The sequence below is a fragment of the Primulina eburnea genome, chromosome 12, assembly GCF_022965805.1.
Source record: "Primulina eburnea isolate SZY01 chromosome 12, ASM2296580v1, whole genome shotgun sequence".
NCBI lineage: Eukaryota > Viridiplantae > Streptophyta > Magnoliopsida > Lamiales > Gesneriaceae > Primulina > Primulina eburnea.
Genome location: NC_133112.1, coordinates 36,991,077 through 37,015,035, shown reverse-complemented (window position 1 = coordinate 37,015,035; position 23,959 = coordinate 36,991,077). Strand labels below are relative to the sequence as shown.

The 23,959-nt window shown below is 35.3% G+C and overlaps 1 protein-coding gene across 10 annotated transcripts; it reads right to left on the bottom strand.

Annotated features, from left to right (window-relative positions):
- Positions 1 to 3,079: 3,079 nt before the first annotated feature.
- LOC140807581 (AT-hook motif nuclear-localized protein 15-like) lies at positions 3,080 to 5,039 on the bottom strand. Of its 10 annotated transcripts, none has more exons than XM_073164501.1 (4): positions 4,852 to 5,039; positions 4,677 to 4,749; positions 4,513 to 4,558; positions 3,080 to 4,233 (listed from the first exon to the last, which is right to left on the bottom strand). In XM_073164501.1, exon 4 carries the CDS (start codon positions 4,194 to 4,196, stop codon positions 3,321 to 3,323), a length of 876 nt encoding a protein of 291 aa, XP_073020602.1. In that variant the 5' UTR covers positions 4,197 to 4,233; positions 4,513 to 4,558; positions 4,677 to 4,749; positions 4,852 to 5,039; the 3' UTR covers positions 3,080 to 3,320. The 10 variants fall into 10 exon arrangements, with proteins under 10 accessions (XP_073020602.1, XP_073020604.1, XP_073020600.1 ...); XM_073164503.1 differs by having other exon boundaries at positions 3,080 to 4,215; XM_073164499.1 differs by having other exon boundaries at positions 4,677 to 5,039.
- Between the last annotated feature and the right edge of the window lie 18,920 nt (positions 5,040 to 23,959).

Here is a 23,959-nt window from a genome sequence, read left to right as displayed (position 1 = left end):
ATCATTTTAGAGGAGATTTGACAAGATATTTTGCATTAATAGAACTGTGTATTTACCTTCATAATTAATTGGTTGAGCTCGGCTCGAACGATCATGCTCCGAGCTCGATTGCTCGTACATTTCCATCTTGTGTTTTTTTTTTCTCGAGTAGAAAACAGTTCGACTTTTATGTAATATCTTGAGCCCTTACTCTGATCTAATCATATCAAATATGGCTTATCAGCTTTTTAAACGGGCTCATTTGAATGATTCGAGTCGGATCGGGGTCGAATCGGATGTAGGGGATCAAAATTAATTTAAACTAGTTACTCTGCACACGCGTTGCATGTGTGTACAATCTTTTTTATCATTATCGATGGACTAAAGTGAAAATTGACAAATTATGGAGGGACTAAATTGATATTTGAATGATTGAAATAAAAATAAAAGTGTGGGTTGAAATTAAAAAAAAAACACAAAAGTGTAATATTAATATAACTGTAAAAGTAAAACTGGAAAAAAAGATGGTGTCCTCCTTGGCAGTTTTTCTAAGGTGTTCAACCTTAATAAATAGTATAGATATAATTCAAATTAATGATAATTTCCGTCAATATTATATATGCATGAGGTTGTGCTATAAAATCAATGATTGAATAGAAGTATTTTGACTCATAATTTCAAATTTATTATTCAAGTCAATACATTGAATTGTAAAATTTCAAATGTCAGTGTATATCAATTGCCATCAACGAAACCTTTGATTTGGATTTGACTTCATCGCAAATCCAACGGTCAAAGCGTCACCTAATCAAACTTAGAGACTGAATGTTGTATAATCAGAAAACGGAGATTTTAGCAAATTTCTTTCTAATTTTAAATACAAGTAAATGAATTTGCAATATTAACTCATATGAAGTTTAAAGCTAAATGAAAGTTGAAAGTTTTAACAAACGAAAATAGCAGCCTCCAAATTAACATTTTGAAAAAGAATAGATCTTTTGTGAGACGATTTCACGAATCTTTATCTGTGAGACGGATCAACTCTATCGATATTCACAATAAAAAGTAATACTCTTAGCATAAACAGTAATAACTTTTCATGGATTACCCAAATAAAGATCCGTGTCACAAAATACGACCAGTGAGACCGTCTCACATAAATTTTTGCCTTTGAAAATTCCTTCTGGTATTAAAAATTTAGCCTTTTTCTCATTTTTGAAGGGAAATAATGACAGCAACTTCGTTAGGATCAAACGTATATCATTAGATCAAAATTATAGTTGTTACTCAATACATAGTTTTATTTTATTATATTTAATGCTAATGGATCAAACTTTAAACCCGTGAGTCTAAGAAAATATGTGTCTATTTACAAATGTTGTATCATATTCCTTAGATATCAGTCTTATCATCTCTCTCATCGGTCATGTCCTCAACAGATATAATATTACTCATGACGTAATTCTTTTAAAGTCAATCAAATCAAACAACATAATATTAATATAACTTGATGCACGAAAACTTATCATAATGTCAATCATTTATTCTTGACCTAACAAAAGATAAACGGGACCAATAAAATGGGGGACCTTTCTTCCCCAAATGCATTAATTCGCCGCAACTATTTCTTGTCGCATTCTTCTGGCTAAATTCAAATTATACAGCTCGCCAGGAAAAAAAAACGAATATTGAAATATCGGGTCGAACTATAATTTAAAAAAATTATATGATTCCAGTTCCAAGTTGCCAAAATTGGCTACCAATGCTTATCCCATTTTTAAGTCCAAAAAATATTACGAAATTCGTAACACGAGCCAATCCCTTCTCAGACTTTATATGTTATTTTAACAGAAATATCTAAACAATATTATAATTATAACATAAGAATAATCGGTTACATTAAAAGATCCAGAACAAAAATAATTATACCACAATTAAAAAATGGCTTCGGGGAGAAAAAACAAAACAAACTTCGTACCAAAGGTTGATCTCAACAGGGTTTTACTCCTCTAATTACTTAAAGATCGGCTTACACAGAAGCAAAAGCCATATAGACCAACTTACATGATCAATATTGTTTTTCGCCCACGCGAACAAAACCGAGCATACAATATATAACATCTTGTCCCATTGGAATCAATAGCAGGAACATTAAGATCCTTAAAAACGAGACAACTTCCTTCGCACGCACGCGGTGTTCTTAACCGAATCCAAGACTTCCAAGGCATCATATTCGTAATGCAAGCTTAGCTTCAAACAAGTTGTGCAACACTTGATAAATTTATAGATGTAGAGTCACTTATCATGGTCATATAACCTCTATCTAGTTCCACAGGTAGTATCTAAAACAATACTTATGTCGATAGATCTGCTCGATCCGTCTAATACACTTGTTAAACTAAGATTTGCAACTCGACTATCGCATCATCTCCCTAGTCTCTACATGATTTACCAATCCTACTGTTAGAAATGTATAAGCGCTATCGTTTGTTATCTTCACAAATTCCAAGAGGTACCTAATGTTAATGGCCTCCCAATTCACCAACTAATTCATTTCATTTAGGACTCAGAATTATAGTCACTTGTGCCCAGGGACGTAGCCAGGAAATAATTTGAGGCTGGGCTGAATGCTAGTCAGCCCAATGCTAGTTGCGACGGACACTAAGCGTCCCTACTAGCGACGGTTTTATCAAAACCGTCGCCGATTTGTGCCCTAGATGACCCTTTCAAAGATCACAATGAATTGAAGCTACTAACACTACCTAAAAAGTGTCAAGTTTGTAAGATTTAACAAGGACAAATGACAGCATCTAAATCAAAGATTTCAGATCCAATTGACATCAAGAAGCACAGTGATTTAAGAACATTCATCCATGCACAAATGAACCACAATAATTTGATAACACATAAAGCTCACAATGGGTCCCTTCTTAACCAATTATATTCATTGAAATGACATTTTACAAGAGAATACATATGAATCCTTCTAGTAATCTTTTCTACTGATTAATAGCATCAAATCACTAATGAATAAGGAAAACAAACTATACAGAACGAATTTAATACCAAGGATATCATCTTGAATTCGACAATGAAATCAAATTGCTAACCAAATTTGGAATATGCTTATTGAAAGAACAATGTCATGGTTTTTGTTCATTGGTTCATTGGAAAATTAAACTAGACATAGCAAAAGATAACCTAGAGGCCGAATTCATTTACAAATAGTACGAAAGAGCCAATAAATTCTAACCTTGCTTCATGATCCTAGCTTACAAGAAGTACTTCCATAGAGGTTACATACTCAAGAGTACTACCAATTAAGCATTTTTTTCGTCACCTCAATAAGGGGGAGGGCGTGGCGGAGGAGCCCAAAAGACATCGGGCGGCGGCATTTGTCCATTGGGTAGTAAATTAGGAGGTAAATTATATAAAGGAACCGACGCAGCCGATGTCGGGGGATCGGCCACCGGTGCACGAATTGATCCGGTATTCGCTCCCGAAGTCTGTATTTCCATTCCTTCATTAGTAATCTCATCTTCCAGAGGCAACCTCTCATATGTCGCATTTGAAAATGTAGCTGCTATTACCATCACCGGTCCTGACGCCGTCAATACACCGACCACGGTGCCGCCAACCACCTGCCCCTGGCCACCAGCCAAGTAGACAGTCAACCCCGTAGCACCTGGTGGCGAAGGTGCTGGTAAGAATGCCCCCGATAAAGATAATATCTCAAACCTTCCATGAAGAGAAATCACTCCACTTGGAGCAGCTGGCTGGCGCAATGTCACATTCGTAACAATCCCACTACCACTCAAAACCGAAACACCACAATGGCGCCGCTGTGCAAAGGTCGCAATGCTCTCGGAGATATCACTGCCACTGCTAACTTCCAAGACATGGCTTCGGAGGCTATTTGCACTCTCCTTAGTTATAACAATAGGAGGTTTGGGCTTATTCTTCGAACCAGGAGGTCGTCCTCTTGGTCGACGGCCTGAGCTCGATGACGGTTCAGAGATATCAAGATCACCAGCTGGGTTAAGATCTTCCTCATTGTCTTGATTATCTCCATCATCAGGGTTTTGGTTAGGGTTGCTTCCACTACTATTTGATGCATTTGCAGCGTTCAAAGCAGCATTTTCTTCTGCAGTGTTAACTAAGTGAAGCGATTGAGCTTGATTCATTCCCACATTTCCTGCCCACCATCTATGAGCCATCTTTCTTCAACAAATTCCTCTTTTTCCAAGAAAACAACTAAATAAAACAACGATTCGCACACAAATAACTAAGACTTTCTTGTTTCTCCAAACATATTTGTTCAACAAAAAAACAGAAACAAACAAACAAACAAATTACTCTTCAATGCATCAACCAGCTCCCTTCAGTTACATCTCCGTAAATCTCTCCCCTTTAATTTCTCGTTAAATACTAAACTATCCAGTTCAAGATATCCAAGGAAGAAAAATCCCCAAAACTATAATATAAAACTTCAAATGTCCGGTACTTGTTTATCTACAAAACCTCAATTCTTACCTCGAAAGAATAGAGATTCTTGCTCAAGAAAACCCTGATTTAGACACTGCAACAAGGTTTCATCAGAGAAAGAAAACAAAACCGAAAAATTCAAACAAAAAAACCCACTTCAAAAAGAAAACAGAAATAGAGATCTAAAGCTCAAATGGCTATAAAGAACCAACCTTTTACCATTCCCATTCATTAGCTTACGTTTATACTTCCAAGAAAATATATAGAAAACCCCGCAGATATGACCTGCTAAATATATACAAACTAAAATACCCGTATGTTCTTCCAGTTAATTATTCCAGAGCAGAAAGATACGCCAAATATGGAAGAGGGAACTTTAATCAGTACCTCAACATGAGATTCAGCTGGTACGGGGCTAGCGTTTCGGGTCAGGTCCTTTGTACTGAGGTTTCTTTAGTATTTTCCTGAAGCATTTCTCATTTTTGGAATTGGAAATAGCCCGAGCCTGTACGATAAGGAATTGAATAATGGAAACTAATGGATGTGTGCAGAAGTGTACTGGTGGGGGTAGTCATGTGTACTGGTGGGGGTAGTCATGAATAAAAGAGGAAATCAGAAATTTTTTTATATTATTTATTACAGCTCTGCTTTTTTTAATCATATTTACTGGTTACGTGTTCTCTCGCAACGTCCTCGTCATTATTATTATTGGAAGAATCAATAATGACATGACCATATATTAAATATATATATATATATATATATATGAGTGAGTATCATGTGAGACCGTCTCACGGGTCATAATCCGTGAGACGGGTCAACCCTACCATATTCACAATAAAAAGTAATACTCTTAGCATAAAAAGTAATACTTTTTCATGGGTGACCCAAATAAGAGATCCGTCTCACAAATACGACCCGTGAGACCGTCTCACACAAGTTTTTGTATATATATATATATATATATATATATATATATATATATATATATATATATATATTGGCGGATTCTCTGAAGATTATATTAATTAATTAAAATTAAGAATACAGAAATATTGGAGTTTCATCGTTGATTTAATTTCAAAATTTATTGTGAAACTTCTGAAAAATGAGCTTTTATCGAATATTTATCTTGATTACGAAGTTAAGGACAAAAAAAATAAAAAATCTAAGTTGGTTTTTTTTTCCCGAGACATCTCACGGATCTTTCTGTTTATATTTATAATAATATATTTCTTATAAAATTGATCTGTGAAAATATTTTACATGAGTTTTGTGAAAATCTACAAAACATGAACTTGCTAACCAAGTGACTCATGAACTTGCTGGTAGAGCAATTTGGCTTTTTTGGACTCTTTTCGTTTTTTTATAGCAAAGTTTTAGGTCATGATTTGTTGATGAAAATTGATTACTTGTTAAAATAAGTTGTCTAATATATATGAAATTTGGCAAATTTCAGATTTTTATTAATTTGTAACATGAATATACTGATAAATGGTATCAAATTAAAATAGCACTACCGTTCGAATACCAAATGTTCAGAATAAATAACTTAACAAAATTCAACAAGAAAATTTTTTCACTTATATTTTTTTAGAGTATATCTCTTGTGAGACAGTTATCTGTGAGACGGATCAACACTATCGATATTCACAATAAAAAATAATATTTTTAGCATAAAAAGTAATATTTTTTCATGGATAACCAAAATAAGATATCTGTCTCACAAAATACGACTCGTGGAACCGTCTCACAGACATTTTTATCATATTTTTTATATCTATCATAGACTAATCTGAAAGTCTATTTGTCGATGGATAAGTGGTAGGTTGTTTGATGTGAAACACCGTGGCATCAGCACTACTCAAAAATTTAGCAGTGTTATAAAATTAGAATTATTTGTCTATTTATATTATGTTTATGAATTTTTTATGTTTTTTTAGAGGGAGTAATTTTTTATTTTATTTTTATTTTGTGAACACAAAACTAAGAGCAAGGAAACGGTGAATTGATTGGCTAAGAGTTTGAATAAAAAATTAAGCCCAAGTAACATAATAAATACCAAAAGTTTGAGTTTAGTACTTGTCGGGACAAAAATCAATGTACACCTCAACTTGTATTCAACTATTCTTATTAATTATAATTATTATTAGGGTGGGGACTTCTTCAATTCAAAATTGATTATTCAAACTTTATTTCAAAAATGGAAAATAGCATATTGGACCATAAACAAGCAGACAAAATAATCAACACTAATGTTCCGGAAAAAAAAAAAAACAACACTAGCTAGAATTATTACATGATGTACATGAACACGAGTTTCAATTTATAACATAGAAGTACTTATATATTAAATTAACTTATCCAATTAAAAAGAAAAATCTCATTCTTACATTGCTATGTTCAAGTCTACAACGATATCATCTGATCCAATACATTGAATTAATAATATAAATAATATCGGGTTGCAATGGATGGAAATATTTAATTTTAATAATAGTGTCAAGATAAAGCGTTTATCATTAAAGTAAAAGTTATATTTGTTAATCAAAATCAATTTTTTTATGCTTGTGATAACAATGATTACACTTCATTTAGTGTTAATAGGTCGGGATGTTAGACCCTGAGCTAAGGAAGGTGCGTGTATATCTGCTGATGTTGTCTCATATATTTTAGAAATCGGTTTACCATTTCCCTGTCGTTGTATGTCCCCCAGTGCAAACAATATTACTCGTTAAGATTCGGCGTCACTCTTTTGCAGTTCAACTAGCCAACAAAATCAAGCGGCGATCACTCATCTCAGTATTACTCTCAATCATGCATGCTTAACCCAATATTCTTCCTAAGAAGTATATAAATATTCTTCTTGGGAGATTTGAACTTATGACATCGCTGCTACCAATTTTCTGGATTAAGCGCTTACCAATTAGCTAAAAGCTTTAGCTGTTAGCTAAGACACAACTTTATTTTCATATATACGTGATAACGTAAAGTGCACATACTTGGTTGCTAATGGGTCAGGATGTTAGACCTATGAGTTCGGGGAGATGAGTGTTTATCTGTCGTGTTGTCTCATATCTCTTAGATATCAGTGTTACCATTTTCCTACCGTTGGCACCGTCTCCAACAGATAGAGTAATACCCGTTTAGATCTGAAGTCACTCTTTTACGGTGCACCTAGCCAACCAGATCAAGCGATGCAACGTCATCAGCTTGACGTACAAGAACTTCTCAAGAGGTCACTCATCTTAATATTACTCTCACTCATGAAAGATTAACTCAACAAAAGAATGTGACAAATCACTAAAGAAGATATATAGAAAAATAAGATGAATTTAAAATATGTACCTCAATTTTTCACATGTACGTAATTTATAATCTAGAGTCAATATTATTCATTATGATCTAAAATCACTTTTAAATAGCTTACCAAATGAACTAGATCAAAGACACAACATTAATAACCTGATACACAAATTTTTTTCAAAATATAACTATCTCAATATTATTATTTTATCCAAATATCATATGCTCGTATTTAAAAAATATATATGTTATATTAAAAAAACTCCAAGTTTACTTTAATAATATAATATAATATAATAATTAAAATGTTCGGTAAAGGGTAACACAGCAGTCCCCGACCACTCTTTTCAGGGACTAGTCATTTTATTATTATTATTATTATTATTATTTGTTTGTCTGGTAGCATATTATTATGTTTTAGTTCGTGGTTACATGCATCCATTCTTTTCGTGTATTAAATGTATTCAGCGCTTCGATGCCAACAACAGAAAATCTACACCTCAGCACCCACCAAGATTCAATTCAAAATAAATATATACATACAATTTCAAATATATATATATATATATAAACTTTTATAAGATCAAACATATTGTATTTTAGAAAAAAAAAAATTCACCCCTCCTATTCAAATTCTAGATCCACCCTTTGAATTTAAAATAATTTTTTTACGAAAATATAATAATATTTTCTAAATTCTGCTATATATTTCCTACATGTCTATATGGTCAATGTATTGCTTGTATTTTGGTCACATTGTGTATAAATTGTGGATAAAATATAAATTTATATGTTATTCACATTTTAATTTTTACAATGTAAAATAAATGGAAAAAATGATTAATAAAAGATAAATATATTAGAAAAAATTAATAATTATAAATAATGGGTTATTTTAAATAATTTTAAAAAAATCAATTTTTTTTTATTTAATTGTAAAATTTTCTTTGTAAACTTTGTGACAAAAACTTGTGTGCGATGATCTCACGAGTCGTATTTTGTGAGACGAATATCTTATTTGGGTCATACATAGAAAAATATTATTTTTTTATGTTAAGAATATTACTTTTATTGTGAATATCGGTAGGATTGATCCGTCTCACGGATAAAGATTCGTGATACTGTCTCACAAAAGACTTACTCAAACTTAGTAAAAAACCATGCGCTAGCATATCTAAAGAGTCAAGCCTATATGAACGGCTGGGTAAGTAAAAGTTTGGTTGCACCAAACTAATTGACTAATTACGTTGATTAGGTAATTAGATTCATTAATTAGGTAATTAGATTCATTAATTAGGTAATTAGATTTGATTCGATACAACTCAGATACGATCGATGGAGACCAAGGACAAAATCAATCAATTTAGGAAAACAGTAACCTTACGGTTATCGTTCGATGTTCCAAAGTTCCGTTTCTCTAGCAATAGTTTTAAATCGGTTTAGGTTACAAAGTAAATTTTTGGAGCCACTTCGAACCGAATGCCTGTTTCGGTATTACCGGTCGGGTTCGGGGATGAATCGGAGTGGTTGTAGTGCCTATTATTTTTTTTAATATATTTTATAAGCATGAAATAAAAAACGAAAGAAAACTATAAAAAAAATTACAAATTTAGAAAAAGTTAAAAATATACTTAATGAAGTTTCAACTTAGAATAAAATGATTACTATATCTCAAATTTTTTATTGTAAATAATTAAAAAAGATTGTTCTTATTCTATGCAGTTTTGGCCTGCAAATTCATTGCTATCTCCAATTGTCTTCTTTTTTTCCTGTGTGAAACCAATCTTGTAGTTAATATATGCATGAAAAGGGACTCTACATATAGATTGATTTCTATAATCTCCAATTATTCTGTGGCATGATGAACAATTGAGAAAATTACAATTTTAATTACATATTTTGGATTTTAACAATTAACTAACTTGGATTTTTTTTTTTTGATTTTTCTTTTTTCTATTGCCTATTTGGTAATGATGCTCATCTATGTAGCTCACGTGGCGACAATACAACATATATTATACATATTTAAATTTATCTAAGAAAGTAAAGAAAAAATTCAAAAAAATTCCTCCCATTTTGAAATATTGAGTGTTGTTGGGGTACAATAATTCTTTCTGATGAGAAGACGATCAAACCGTTGTGCTTGGACTGTTATTGGCGAAAATATTTAAGTGCACCATTACTATTAGATATAACTTTTGGTAAAGTGGTAAGAGCTCAGTCCTACAATTAATATCAGAGTCAAAATCATGTGGTATACTTCTTTTGATTGCAATGAATGTAATTATTGGAAATGAAGTGCAATAATTATCTCCGATGAGAGAACGATCGAACCATGACACTTGTGTTGTTGTTGTTTTAAAATATTTGAGTTGAACCATTGACATTAGCTATAACTTGTGATAAAACGGCACGCGTTCGCCATTCCTTTTTTCCTCTAGGAATGTATCACTAGAAGATTTTGATTTATACAACTCCTTTTACAAACTCATTTTGACTTAGAAATTATACATTGCCTAACCGAAACTCCTAGAAAACTCTCAATTGTAGGTCAGAATCTTAAAATCCACATAATCTTTAACGTCTCTTTGGTCAAGACTAGAAAATAATCTTTAATGTCTTTGTATAATGACTATCACTCAATTAAACTTTGAAATTCAACTCTCATGTATATGTGTAAGTGATTTGTATGAGAGAGCACTTAATCTTTTAAATTTTATATATATATATCACATATGTATTCATACACTTGGGTTTGTTCTCATTCTAGCTAAATTTTTTTTATATAGGATGTCCATGATTTGAATCTCCTTCAAAAGCTTGTATTTAATTTTCAAGATGTTGTATTTATAAGCTCCAAGAATGATATATACATTAGATACAATAATATGATCGTTTGAGAAGGTTCTGGACAGTTTCTGACATTGAAACTGTCAAACCCGTTTTGCTGAAGTTTTTCCCGATCCCTACAGATTTTGAGGATTTCAGTCAGTTAGGCTCGTCAGCTAAGCTGATCAATGAGCTAAGGTCGTTTCAGTTGGACCGAGCCTAATTGATTTGAGGTCTGAGCCTTGCTGATTTCATCATGTGCACAAGCATCAACTTCATTGCAATTTACAGATTCTAAACTATGTTTTAGACTTCAAATAGTGAAAATGATTTATAGATCATCGTCTTAGTCTCGTATATCACATTTTGAATTGGTCCATCCCAATAACTGGGCTGATCCGTATGACCAAAATACTGTAACTGCTCAATGAGTAACTGATGGTTATTTTCATTATACATTCAGATTGGTTTGAAACAATCAGTTTGCCGAGATAACATTCGATTTAGTCTGATTGACCAAATACAACTTGTATCAAATTGAGTTATCTGATTATTCATTTTGACGGTTGATAATTTATATCCTCGAGTTATAAGATATCATCAAAAAACTTTAGCTCGCTAGATTTTCAGCTCGAGTAATTTTGTTTTTCAGCTTTAGACTTGAGCAAACAACTACATATTTTGTGTAAATATTTTAAAAACACAATATTTTTTTTATTATCATTGAAATTAAGATTATATAATTTCTGCAACCCAACAAAAAGTTTAATACGTTTAAATTTTTGAAAAAATCTTATTTAAGATTTTAAATAATATATAAATATATATTTTTTATTGTTATTTGTATTAGAAAATTTTTTATTTTCCAAAAATTTTATACATCCAGATACTTTTATAACAAAAATTTGTGTGAGACGATCTCACATGTCATATTTTGTGAGTCAACTATCTTATTTTGTTCATCCATAAAAAAATATTACTTTTTTATGCTAAGAGTATTAATTTTTATTATGAATATCGGTAAGGTTGACCCTTCTTACAGATAAAGATTACTGAGACCGTCTCACAATAGACATACACTACTTTTATATACTTGTAAAAATATATATATAATACTAAATGTTGAGATAAACTTTTTTTATTATGTCTATATATATATATATATATATATATATATATATATATATATATGGAAATGTTTTAGAATGTAACATTGTTAATTGCTTTTTGTAAAGAACATTATAGTTCTTGATATACACGAGTTTTGTATTTAGAATTTCTAAAATAAGTCAAGATTTTGTAATTTAATGAAAGTATATGCAAGAGTAACTTTTGTCTAACAGTTAATTATTAAATGAGGTGAAGTGTTATTAACAATTTTTGGAGTGTAAACAACACTTTCTTTCATAAGAATATATATACAAAATGAATCAATTTCACCTTATTCTTGTTCGTGTTCAATTATGTTGCGCAATTTAAAAAACCAAAAAATGTTTGTTATTTTTATAGAATTAACAAAAGAATATTTCCTAAATTAACCTAAAATATTTTCTGAAAAAATGAAAAGTTTTTAATTTTTAAAAAATTCAGTAACAAAATTTTCTTCTTTAAAATAGAAAAAAAAATTAATTTTATTTTGTAGTCACGATCAAGTTTGGGTTTCAAATGGGTCAAATATATTGATATTTTCTTTTGTGGATCCAATCAATGTGGTGAGAATTTCAATTCCTTTTTGAAACGAGCCCATGATATTTAGCTATCTTGTTTGAATAGGCGAACAAAATATTTCACTCTACTTTGGATAAAAAAATATATGTATATATTTCATTATCCTAAATAATTTCATACTTATTAATTTTTGGATTTTAAAATATTTTTAATTTCATAGTATAACACTTGATGGAGATAAAAATTATTCCAATATAGTTACACTTTAAATTTAGATTACTTAAAATTATATTTTATAATTTTATTATATATATATATATATATATTAAATATATATATATATATAACACTCATCTAACATTGAGGAGTACTCATTTTTTTATATTAAAATATGAGCAGAGGTCTCTTGTGAGACGATCTCACAAATATTTATCTATGAGATATGTCAACCCTACCGATACTCTTATCATAAGTGATATCATCTCACATAAGTTTTTACATTAAAATATAATATTCCGTTGAGAACGGGAGGTGACTTAAGAAGTACTTCTCAATGGTAATATATAACTAAAATTGATATTTGAATAATTTACATTTTCTGGGTAAGATATTTGAATAACTAAAAAAATCTATTGCTAATTTTTCTTTACGATATTCTCTTGTCTAGTACTATTACTAAAGTGTCCTTTAATCAAAGACAATGTTCGGTGTAATAATTAATCATGAACATGTTAGAAGAATGATGGATATACGATACTGAAGTTGTTGTACGTTTTAAAATATTTGTTGTACATGTTATCACTATCTATAACTTCTAAAGAAACGGTAAATATTTAATTTCGCGTACGCCATTTCTTTTTTTCTTTTTAATTTTTTGGCCACTCATGAATCATGACGTTTCATATAAACCGAGTAGACAATCGACCCATTAAGAATTGCCCCGATGCATGGAAGCCATATTGGATAATAAAACTATATTCCGATCAAATAATAAATTCGTAGGGAACATTATTTTATCCCTCTGTTTATTTATTTGTGTCGCTTTCGAATTCTATTTTAAGTCAATGCCCAAGTTCCATCAAGTTTCCATGAATTGTGCAGCAACCTTCGGTTAATAATAACTTCTCGTGACTACAAATTAATAGCCTAAACTAGGGATTTAATAATGAACCAACGAAAAGAGAGGACAAAAATTTGTGTTAAACGATCTGGTGGGTCGTATTTTGTGAGACAGATATCTTATTTGGATTATCCATGAAAAAATATTATTTTTTATGCTAAGAGTATTATTTTTTATAGTGAATATCGGTAGGATTGACTCGTCTCACAGATGAAGATTCGTGAGATCATCTCACAAGAGACCTACTCAAAGAGAGATTAGTTTGAGGTCACACTTCACACCCAATTTTTTTAAAAAAATTAGGTTTTGTGTTTATAAACATAAGAATGAGATAATTTTTGTTTTTTTTAGGTGAATATTATATGAGAACCATTTTTTTCTATCCGAAAACGATAAATATAAACACCGTTTCTAAAATTTTCCGGGAATTATTTTATTTTGTAAGCAAAAGGATTCAAAACTATATATTAACTTAGCTAAGTTTTGTTTATAATATATTGACACAATTATTAATAACACATTCAATTTTTTGTCATTATATGTTTTCAACTTGATTTATCGCATAAATACAATGGATAAAACAAATAAAGATAGCAAAAGGATGATATAATGGGACCTGATTGAGATGTGTACGTTAGACCAGTTTCCCTATTTTAATATAGATTTCCATCCTATAATTGCAATTTATTAAAAAAATATAAGTTTAACTTTAATTGTCACTATATGTGTGTAGGATAGTATTATACAGGGACAATAGCAATTTTGTTGAATTTATATGTTCATCGATTTGTTTACGCGTACGATTTTCTCTTTATGTTGTCGAATTGCAGTTTTAGTCTATTATTTTTTTTTACAAATTTAATCTTTTTTTCTTACGTGGTGCCAATCACTTGAAAAAACTAAAATTGCCAAAATATGGAAGATGCAAGATTAAAACGAAAATTTGACTATATACCAGATCTAAATTATATACAAAAAATGAATATACATGACCAAAATTGTATTTTTTTAATTATATTTATATTGCATGAGAAGATTTGTTTATTTTTCCTACGGGGGATTAAGCTTAGAAATTCTTTACTTTAACAGACATTTGATGACTAATATAATTTGTTTAACGATTTATTTTTAAAAATTGTATTCTTTACAAGAATTTAAACCTAATTAATATTCACCATCAACAAAAGATTCCAAAAGTCTATCCAATCTCCTCACCTTTAAATAATTTATGCAGAGAGACATTCAACAAAATACAAAAAAAAGGATAAATAAAAATATCATTAATAATGCCTTTAATTTTATAATATTTTATGTTGGTTCACGTGAATATTTGAATCGGTTACAATTGATTTTACCTTCATTATTAATCATTTTCATAAAACGATGACAAATGCTAGTAATTGTTCTGTGATGATATAGAAACAGACGATATTATATCAATTTTAATATGCTCAAATATATTGTATTTGTAAGGATTATTTTGTCCGACAGATATCGAAAATAATGAAAATATCAGAATATGATGTAAAATAGTAAATTCGTGTTTTGTCAGAATTAGATGTTGTGCCAGATGTTACAACATCTCAGACAACATCTACATGCAGCGGAAAATTAACTTTTATAACACAAATTGACTTGAAACAAATAGATGGACAAGATTAAATATGTACAAGTATAAATACTTGTGCGGTGCCTTATGACAAAAATTAATCACTAGAAAACCACAATGTTTACACAAAAACCTAACACTAGTGATTATGACAAAAATCAATTTCCTCAACAAGTTGAGAAAACAAATGCTTTCTAAAAACAAACAACCAGAATAAAACTAAAACAATAAAGCAAAAACGTGTTGCCAAACAGTAGATCCAAGAGAAGCAATCTTCGGACAACTTCTTCCCAGATGTTGTGTGGGGACCCGGACGCTAATCAAGTTCTTAATCATCATGGGGACTAATTAATCAATGAGAAAACAGGGTCTAAAAAAATTTTCCTTTTTAATTTGCGGAACGTAGTGAAATAAAACATATATATACCTCTCAGTATATACAATACAAATCCTGTATTATAAAACATTTATTCAAACTAGAGTTTAACAACTAATGTCAAGTGTTCAAACCCTATCTCAGATCAAAGTCCGAAGTCTCCACTCTAACTCGATCTCTCCTCATCTCCTCGACCCTGAACCTGTCCCACCTGTTGTCAAGTACACATACAGACAAGACAACAGCCGGATACACCGGTGAGAATAACTCCCAGTATAAATCAATGAAACATGCAATCATATAAACAATTATAAAACATGTAATCAGGTATCAACAATATGTAACGAATCTGAAACATAATCAATAGCACGCTGTCAACAATACTCGTAGCTACATAATTCAGACTAGACTCAATCCTAATCTAGGAATCCCGATTCCAGAAGTTGGTATGCATATATCGACTAACAATAATAGAAAAGACTCCAGTTCTATCCACGCCGATATAGTATCGATTAACAGTAATAGAAAAGACATCAGTTCTATCCACACCGATACAGTATCGATTAACAGTAATAGACGAAGCCCTGATTCTATCCACATTGATATATTATCGATTAACAGTAATAGAGCAAGCCTTGATTCTATCCACATTGATATGATATCGATTACCAGTAATAGAACAAAGTCCGATTCTATTCACATCGATATAACATCGATTAACAGTAATAGAAGGAACGATGAATCTATCCACATCGATATAATATCAATCAACAGTAATAGAATAAGCTATACATCTATCCACATCGATATAATATCAACTAACAGTAATAGAAGAAGCTATCAATCTATCCACATCGATAAGCAACATCCAGTGACAGTCTTTGGCACAACCGCCAATACACCATCTTATGACATCGTGCAATGTGCCCGTGGTGATCCCACCACTAACGGCACTTCTGTCATAAGATTACTCTTCTGATACCTGTAATCTATAACTCAAGAAAACAAGTATATCAATCAATCAATGCAAATATCAATGCAATAAAGTAAAGTATGTGATTTAGGGAAACCCAAGTCTAAACCGACTCAAGTCCATCTCCCAATACCACATTGACTTATACCTTTGTCTTCATGATCTGACGAAGACGAAGACTCCATTTCACGTCTGTCCATGTCAATCTGAATTCACAATATCGAATAGACTGTGTCAATATACAGCTCAGTTCAAAGCATGTTCTGATTACTATCGAATCAAGACACAATCCAATTCATATCGACAATATCACGATATAATCACAATCAATATTGAGTCTGATCAATATCAATTCGTTGATGTTTCGACGGTATGACAATACAATTTCAGTAACCCCGTCAATCCCAACATCACAGATATAATACCAGAGCTCATAATCAATATCGATACTAGTCGTAATCTCAATAACAATACATATCTGATATGAATTCTCAGTCACATCGACTCCGAAAATCATAACAATTACATAAACGGTCCGTTTTTCAATCTGACTTCGCTTCTATGATGTCTAGCCTGACAAGAACATCATATATGAATCCTATTCAATTCTGACAATAGTCTAATTTCAAAACATGTCAAAACGTAGCAAAACTTACGTCCAGTTGTAGTCTACGTTAATAGGAACTCAGTACTGAAGTCGGATTTAAAATCAGACGGACGGATTTTGCACAATCGCGAGTCTAAGATTCAAGAACCAATTTCCCCAGAATTCCCTTCGATTTCTTGTTTTTCCAGATTTTTAAACGTATATGTATATATATATATATATATATATATATATATATATATATATATATATATATATATATATATATATACACACACACTTGACATGCATCAAGCCACCCGGCACAATTTCTTTTTGCATGTCTCGCGCTCGGGCGGTAATAAATTACCGCTCGAGCGCGACATCTTCTGTCCAACGCCCGGCGTATCACACTTTGGCGCTCGGGCGGTTAAAAACTACCGCTCGGGCGCCACACATTCTGCCCGAACATTTTCCTTGCTATCCACTGGCGCTCGAGCGGTCATAAACTACCGCTCGGGCGCCACTCTTTCTGCCCAAGTTTTTCCGAATTTCACATGTAGTCTCCTTTTCGTGTCTCGATTAATCCTCTCATAATCATATCACATTATATATCAATAATTATAGATTACTAGGTGTAGTAACCCGATTCCTAATTTGAGTTAATTATCGGATTAATTATATTTTCGGTGGGATCGGAAGGACCGAACAAGTTCGGATCGTCCGATGAGTTCGGATCGTCCGAGCCAGTGTCGGACCGTCCGAGACAGGTGGCTGGACACGTGGAAGGGTTCTGGACACGTGGTAAGGTTCGGATCATCCGATTGGGGTTCGGATCGTCCGAGACAGGTGGCTGTACTCGTGGAAGTCATGCAAGGATCGGATCGTCCGATCAGAGTTCGGACCGTCCGAAGTGTGCCGGATCGGAGCTTCCGAAATGGTTCGGATCGTCCGAACATTAGCTATAAATAGAGGCGCGAGGCTTCATTTGTGACTCGCCAATTCAGAGAGTTCCATAGCATTTCAGTCGTTTCTGTGAGATTCTAGTCTTTTTCCGAGGTTCGGGCACTAGCGGGGAGCTGCTGGTCTTGTAGCGGAGCTGTGCTCTAGTTGGGAGCTAGCGGCATCAGTGGGCTAGCGACGGACGAAGGTTTGGAATTGTATCAGTATTATCTCAGGATTATCTAGTTAAGTCTGGTAGATAAGTTTTAGTGATGGTTTTCACTTGATGAATAGGCTTGGACTAAACCTGTTGTCTGGTTATTCCAGTGGATTAGGATTGCTGTGTTAGAGGTACGAAAGTACTATCCGAGATATCCTGGTCGAGTATACATTCTTATATGTGTTGCATGATTATGTGGTGCATTGTTATATGTCATATGATGCATGCTATTATGTCACGATTTATGATGCATGTTGCATTTCATGTTGAGCCGTATCTCCTTCGAGATAGCCTTTACTGTTGAGCTGTATCCCTTTCGAGATAAGCTATATATATCTTGTGGGGCCGCTCAGCCCTGTCTTGTCTTGTGGACGCATGGACACCGAGAGTACACAGTGGCCGACGGGTCGGGAGGGCTTCGGTGATCCGGGACATTTTAGGTCCACGTCTGTTCTTGCAGTGGATGCAGTGACCCAGAGGTAGGACCGCGCGGCACTATCCACTTGGCGCCTCTAGACTGAGCATTTTGAGATCTTTTGTGATTCCTGTTTCTTGACTACCCTGGTATCATATCATAGCATGTGCATTTCATATAGGTTTGTATACTCATGCTTTTGTACTGGGCGTTCTTATCGCTCACGTCCTCGGTTTTGTTTATCTTGGACACCCCATTTCCACGGGGCAGGCCTCAGGTTGGATGGCTCAGAAGGAGGAGGAGGACGTTGAGTAGCCGGTGGAGTTATTTATTCAGTACTCTTTGATTCGTTATGGTTGTATCGTATACTTTCTTTTCATTCTGAGTTGTTATGGATTTTCGATGGGGTTGTATAACTATCATTTGTTGACCTTTTCCGCTATCATCTCTGATTGTTATTAATTAAGTTAAGTTGCATGCTTAGTTCTTGATTAGTAGGTGATCTGGAACGGGTCACTACATTTATGGTATCAGAGCATGCTTACGATTTTGGGATATAGATTCTGTTTTGGGATTTTCGTTGACCATTTTACCATTTTTCCCCATTCTATCTTGTAGCGATGGCTGACCACTTTGGTGATGAGAGTAGTCAGGGGAGTGTAGGTCGTTGGGGCGACCAGGATGATCATAGGCGTCATCGTGAGCATCGTCATCGTCGGGATGGTCCTAGGCGTTTTGATTTGCATCGTTTTATTCAGATGGGGCCTAAGCCTCTAGTCGGTGGAGAGACTCCCGATGATGCTGAGGACTGGTTAGAGCGCATGGAGAGTTGTTTCCGTGCATTTCAGTGCACCGAGGAGCAGAAGATAGAGACCCTTAGCTTTCTTCTCGAGGGCCGTGCGCGCAAGTGGTGGCGATCGACTTCTGCGCCGATAGTCCAGTCCCAGGGTAGGGTGACTTGGGCCGATTTCCGTGCAGCTTTCATGCAGCTGTATTTTCCTCCAGCCCTTCGCCAGGCGAAGAAGATTGAGCTCCTGAATCTTAAGCAGGGGAGTATGTCTGTTGATGAGTATCAGCAGAAATTCTTCGAGTTGTTACCCTTCGCTCCTCATATCAGTGGCAGTTCTGAGGCCAAGTATGACCATTTTCTCCAGGGTCTTAACCAGGAGATCTTTGACCGAGTCACTGTCTGTGATAATCCTACTTCTTATGATGGGTTAGTGAACCGGTGTCGCCAGGCAGAGATCAGTCTCCAGCGTGGTAGGGCTATTCTTTCTTCTAGACCTCCGAGTACTTTGAGGCCTCGATCTCAGTCGTTCAAGAAATCTGGTTCGTCTTCTTCTGGATCTGGATCTCGATCTAGCGGTGTTTTCCGTTTTGGTAAGAAGAAGGAATCTTGTGCGCATTGTGGGAAGAACCATCCATCGGAGCAATGCCGAGCAGCCGCAGGAGCTTGTTATCAGTGCGGAGAGATGGGGCATATTAAGAAGAATTGTCCTCAGTTGCGAGGTGGAGCAGGATCCAGTTCTGGATCTCAGACGACTGTTCAGCAGAGGAGGCAGGGTCAGGCAGTGGGTAGTTCGAATCTTCGACCTCGTGCCCAAGGTCAGGTGTTTGCGCTGAACCAGGATCAGGCTGCAGATGAGACCGGGAGAGTCATAGCAGGTACTTTTTGTTTATGCGGTATTCCTGCTTTTGTTCTTATAGATACCGGAGCATCTCATTCATTCATTTCTGCACGATTTGTTACGCGTCATAAGTTACCGTATGTTTCTCTAGACGTTATTCTTTCTGTTTCTACCCCGATGGGTCATTCGGTTTTAGCCAAGCGTCTAGTGATGGGTTGTCCTTTAGATTTCGAGGGTAACGAGTTGACTGCGAATCTTATGATTCTGGAGATGGAAGACTTTGATTGTATTTTGGGTATAGACATTTTGACTACCTACCGAGCTACTGTGGATTGTTACCAGAAGCTTGTTCAGTTCCGTACGACTGAGAGCTCTAGTTGGTTTTTCTATGGTGAGGGAGCGCGACCTCCGATGCCAGTGGTATCTGCTCTGAAAGCCTGTCGTGCTTTAGAGGCGGGCGGGGAAGGCTACCTCATCTATGCGATTGATACATCCACAGGTAGTGTTGGTATAGAGGATATTCCAGTGGTTTGTGAATTTCCTGATGTTTTTCCAGATGAGATTCCTGGTTTTCCTCCGGTTAGAGAGGTGGAATTTGGCATTGAGTTAATGCCAGGGACTGCACCGATTTCTCGTGCCCCCTATCGTCTTGCTCCGTCAGAGATGAGAGAATTGAAGCAGCAATTACAGGATCTTCTTGATAAAGGTTATATTCGTCCGAGTGTTTCACCTTGGGGAGCTCCAGTTTTGTTTGTCAAGAAGAAGAATGGATCGATGCGATTGTGTATTGATTATCGCCAGCTGAATCGTGTGACGATCAAAAACAAGTATCCATTACCTCGTATCGATGACTTGTTCGATCAGCTTCAGGGTACCTCTGTTTACTTCAAGATTGACTTGCGATCGGGTTATCATCAGATGAGAGTCAGAGATGATGATATTTCCAAGACTGCATTTCGTACTCGTTACGGGCATTACGAGTTTCTAGTTATGCCATTCGGATTGACGAATGCGCCAGCGGTGTTCATGGATCTGATGAACCGAGTCTTTCGTGATTTTCTAGATCAGTTCGTTGTGGTTTTCATCGACGATATCTTGATTTATTCTCACAGTGTGGAGGAGCATGTCCAGCACTTGAGGATTGTGTTGCAGATTCTTCGCGAGAAGCAATTGTATGCTAAGCTGAGTAAGTGCGAGTTCTGGATTGATCGTGTAGTATTCCTTGGTCATGTGATTTCCAAGGAAGGAATTTCTGTGGATCCCAGCAAGATTGAAGCAGTGCTGAATTGGTCACATCCTATGACGGTGGCCGAGATCCGTAGTTTTCTAGGTCTGGCCGGGTATTATCGTCGCTTCATCGTGAATTTCTCCCAGGTAGCTAGACCTTTGACGCAATTTACTCGGAAGGATGTTCCATTTGAGTGGTCATCTGAGTGCGAAGATAGTTTCAGAGAGCTTCGTCGACTTCTGACTTCTGCACCTGTTTTGGCGTTACCGTCAGGATCTGATGGTTTCAGTGTTTACACCGATGCCTCTTTCCAAGGCTTAGGGTGTGTGTTGACACAGAATGGTCATGTGATCGCTTACGCTTCCAGGCAGCTGAAATCTCACGAGGAGAAGTACCCTATTCATGATCTAGAGTTGGCAGCTATAGTGTTCGCACTGAAGATCTGGCGTCATTACTTGTACGGGGTTAAGTTTGAAATCTTTACTGATCACAAGAGTCTGAAGTATCTGTTCACTCAGGCTGAGTTGAACATGAGACAACGTCGTTGGATGGATCTACTGAAAGATTATGACTGCGAGATCAAGTACCATCCAGGCTCTGCGAATCTCACAGCCGATGCTCTTAGTCGTAAGGTGAGAGCCTCTGCACTTCAGACCAATGCTATGATTAGTACTATTCAGGATTGTTGTTCGTTGGGATTTAACTTCAAACATCGGAAAGGTATGGAGAGCATTCGTGTTGCTACTATTTTTATCTGAGCCAGCTTTGTTCGCTCGGATTCGAGATGCTCAGATGTCTGATCTGAAGACTCAGAGATTAGCTCGGTTAGCGGGTGGAGATAGCGGTTTCCATTATCAGTCTAATGGTCTTCTATGTTTGTCTAATCGGGTTGTAGTACCAGAGGATGATAATTTGAGGGAAGAGATCTTGTCTCAGGCTCATCGAAGCAAGTTGAGTGTCCATCCAGGAAGCAATAAGATGTATAAAGACTTGAGGACACGATTTTGGTGGAAAGGGATTAAGCGCAGTGTTTATCAGTTTGTTTCCAAGTGTCTTGTTTGTCAGCAGGTTAAGGCAGAGCACCGTCGACCTGGAGGATTATTGTTGAATCTACCTATTCCTGAATGGAAGTGGGAGCATATCACGATGGATTTCATTACTCACTTGCCATTGTCTTCGAGGAATAGTGATGCTATTTGGGTAGTGGTGGATCGACTCACCAAGTCTGCTCATTTTCTGCCTTATAACCGTGACTTCACTTTCGATCGGATGGCTCGCTTGTACATTCAAGAGATTGTACGTTTGCATGGAGTGCCAGTCAGTATTGTTAGTGACAGGGATCCTCGTTTTACATCACGATTTGGGGTAGTTTCCAGTCAGCATTGGGCACTTCACTGAGTCTGAGTACTGCTTATCATCCGGAGACTGACGGTCAGTCAGAGAGGACTATCCGTACGCTTGAGGATATGTTGCGAGCTTGTGTTATGGATTTCGGACCCGCTTGGCAGGATCATTTGCCTTTGATTGAGTTCGCGTACAACAACAGCTATCATCGTAGTATTGGTATGGCACCATTTGAGGCGTTGTATGGGCGACGTTGTCGTACTCCATTATTCTGGGACGAAGTTGGGGAACGACATGTTGAGGGACCGGAGTTAGTCCAGCAGGCTATTGATAAAGTTGCAGTAATCAAGAAACGGATTAAGATCGCTCAGGATCGACAGGCTAGTTATGCGAACACCAAGCGGCGACCTCTTTATTTTCAGCCAGGTGAGAAAGTGTTTCTCCGAGTTTCGCCTTTTCGCAGGATTTTGAGATTTGGTCTCAAGGGTAAGCTATCTCCGAGATTTATTGGTCCTTTTGAGATTCTGGAATGTGTGGGAGATTTGGCTTACAGGTTAGCATTACCTCCGTATCTGTCTGGGATTCATGACGTGTTTCACGTATCCCTTTTGCGACGATATGTGGCAGATGAATCACTTATTTTACATCCATCTGAAGTTCAACTTGAATCGGATTTGTCTTACGTGGAGCGACCAGTTCAGATTCTCGATCGCAAAGATAAGGTGTTGCGGAATAAGATCATTCCTCTTGTCTTAGTTCAGTGGCAGCGTAGAGGCACTGAAGAAGCCACTTGGGAGCTAGAGAGTCGTATGCGTTCGGAGCATCCAGAGCTCTTTTGAGTTGTACTGTAGTTGTACTATGGATGTAAGCATGTTTTCCGTTGTAATCCAATTATCAGTTGTGTTTGGCAACAATTGAGATGTAATAACAATGTTGTTATTTCAGTTTTGTTCATCCTATAAACTTGATTTCGAGGACGAAATCTTTTAAGGGGGGGAGAATGTAGTAACCCGATTCCTAATTTGAGTTAATTATCGGATTAATTATATTTTCGGTGGGATCGGAAGGACCGAACAAGTTCGGATCGTCCGATGAGTTCGGATCGTCCGAGCCAGTGTCGGACCGTCCGAGACAGGTGGCTGGACACGTGGTAAGGTTCGGATCATCCGATTGGGGTTCGGATCGTCCGAGACAGGTGGCTGTACTCGTGGAAGTCATGCAAGGATCGGATCGTCCGATCAGAGTTCGGAC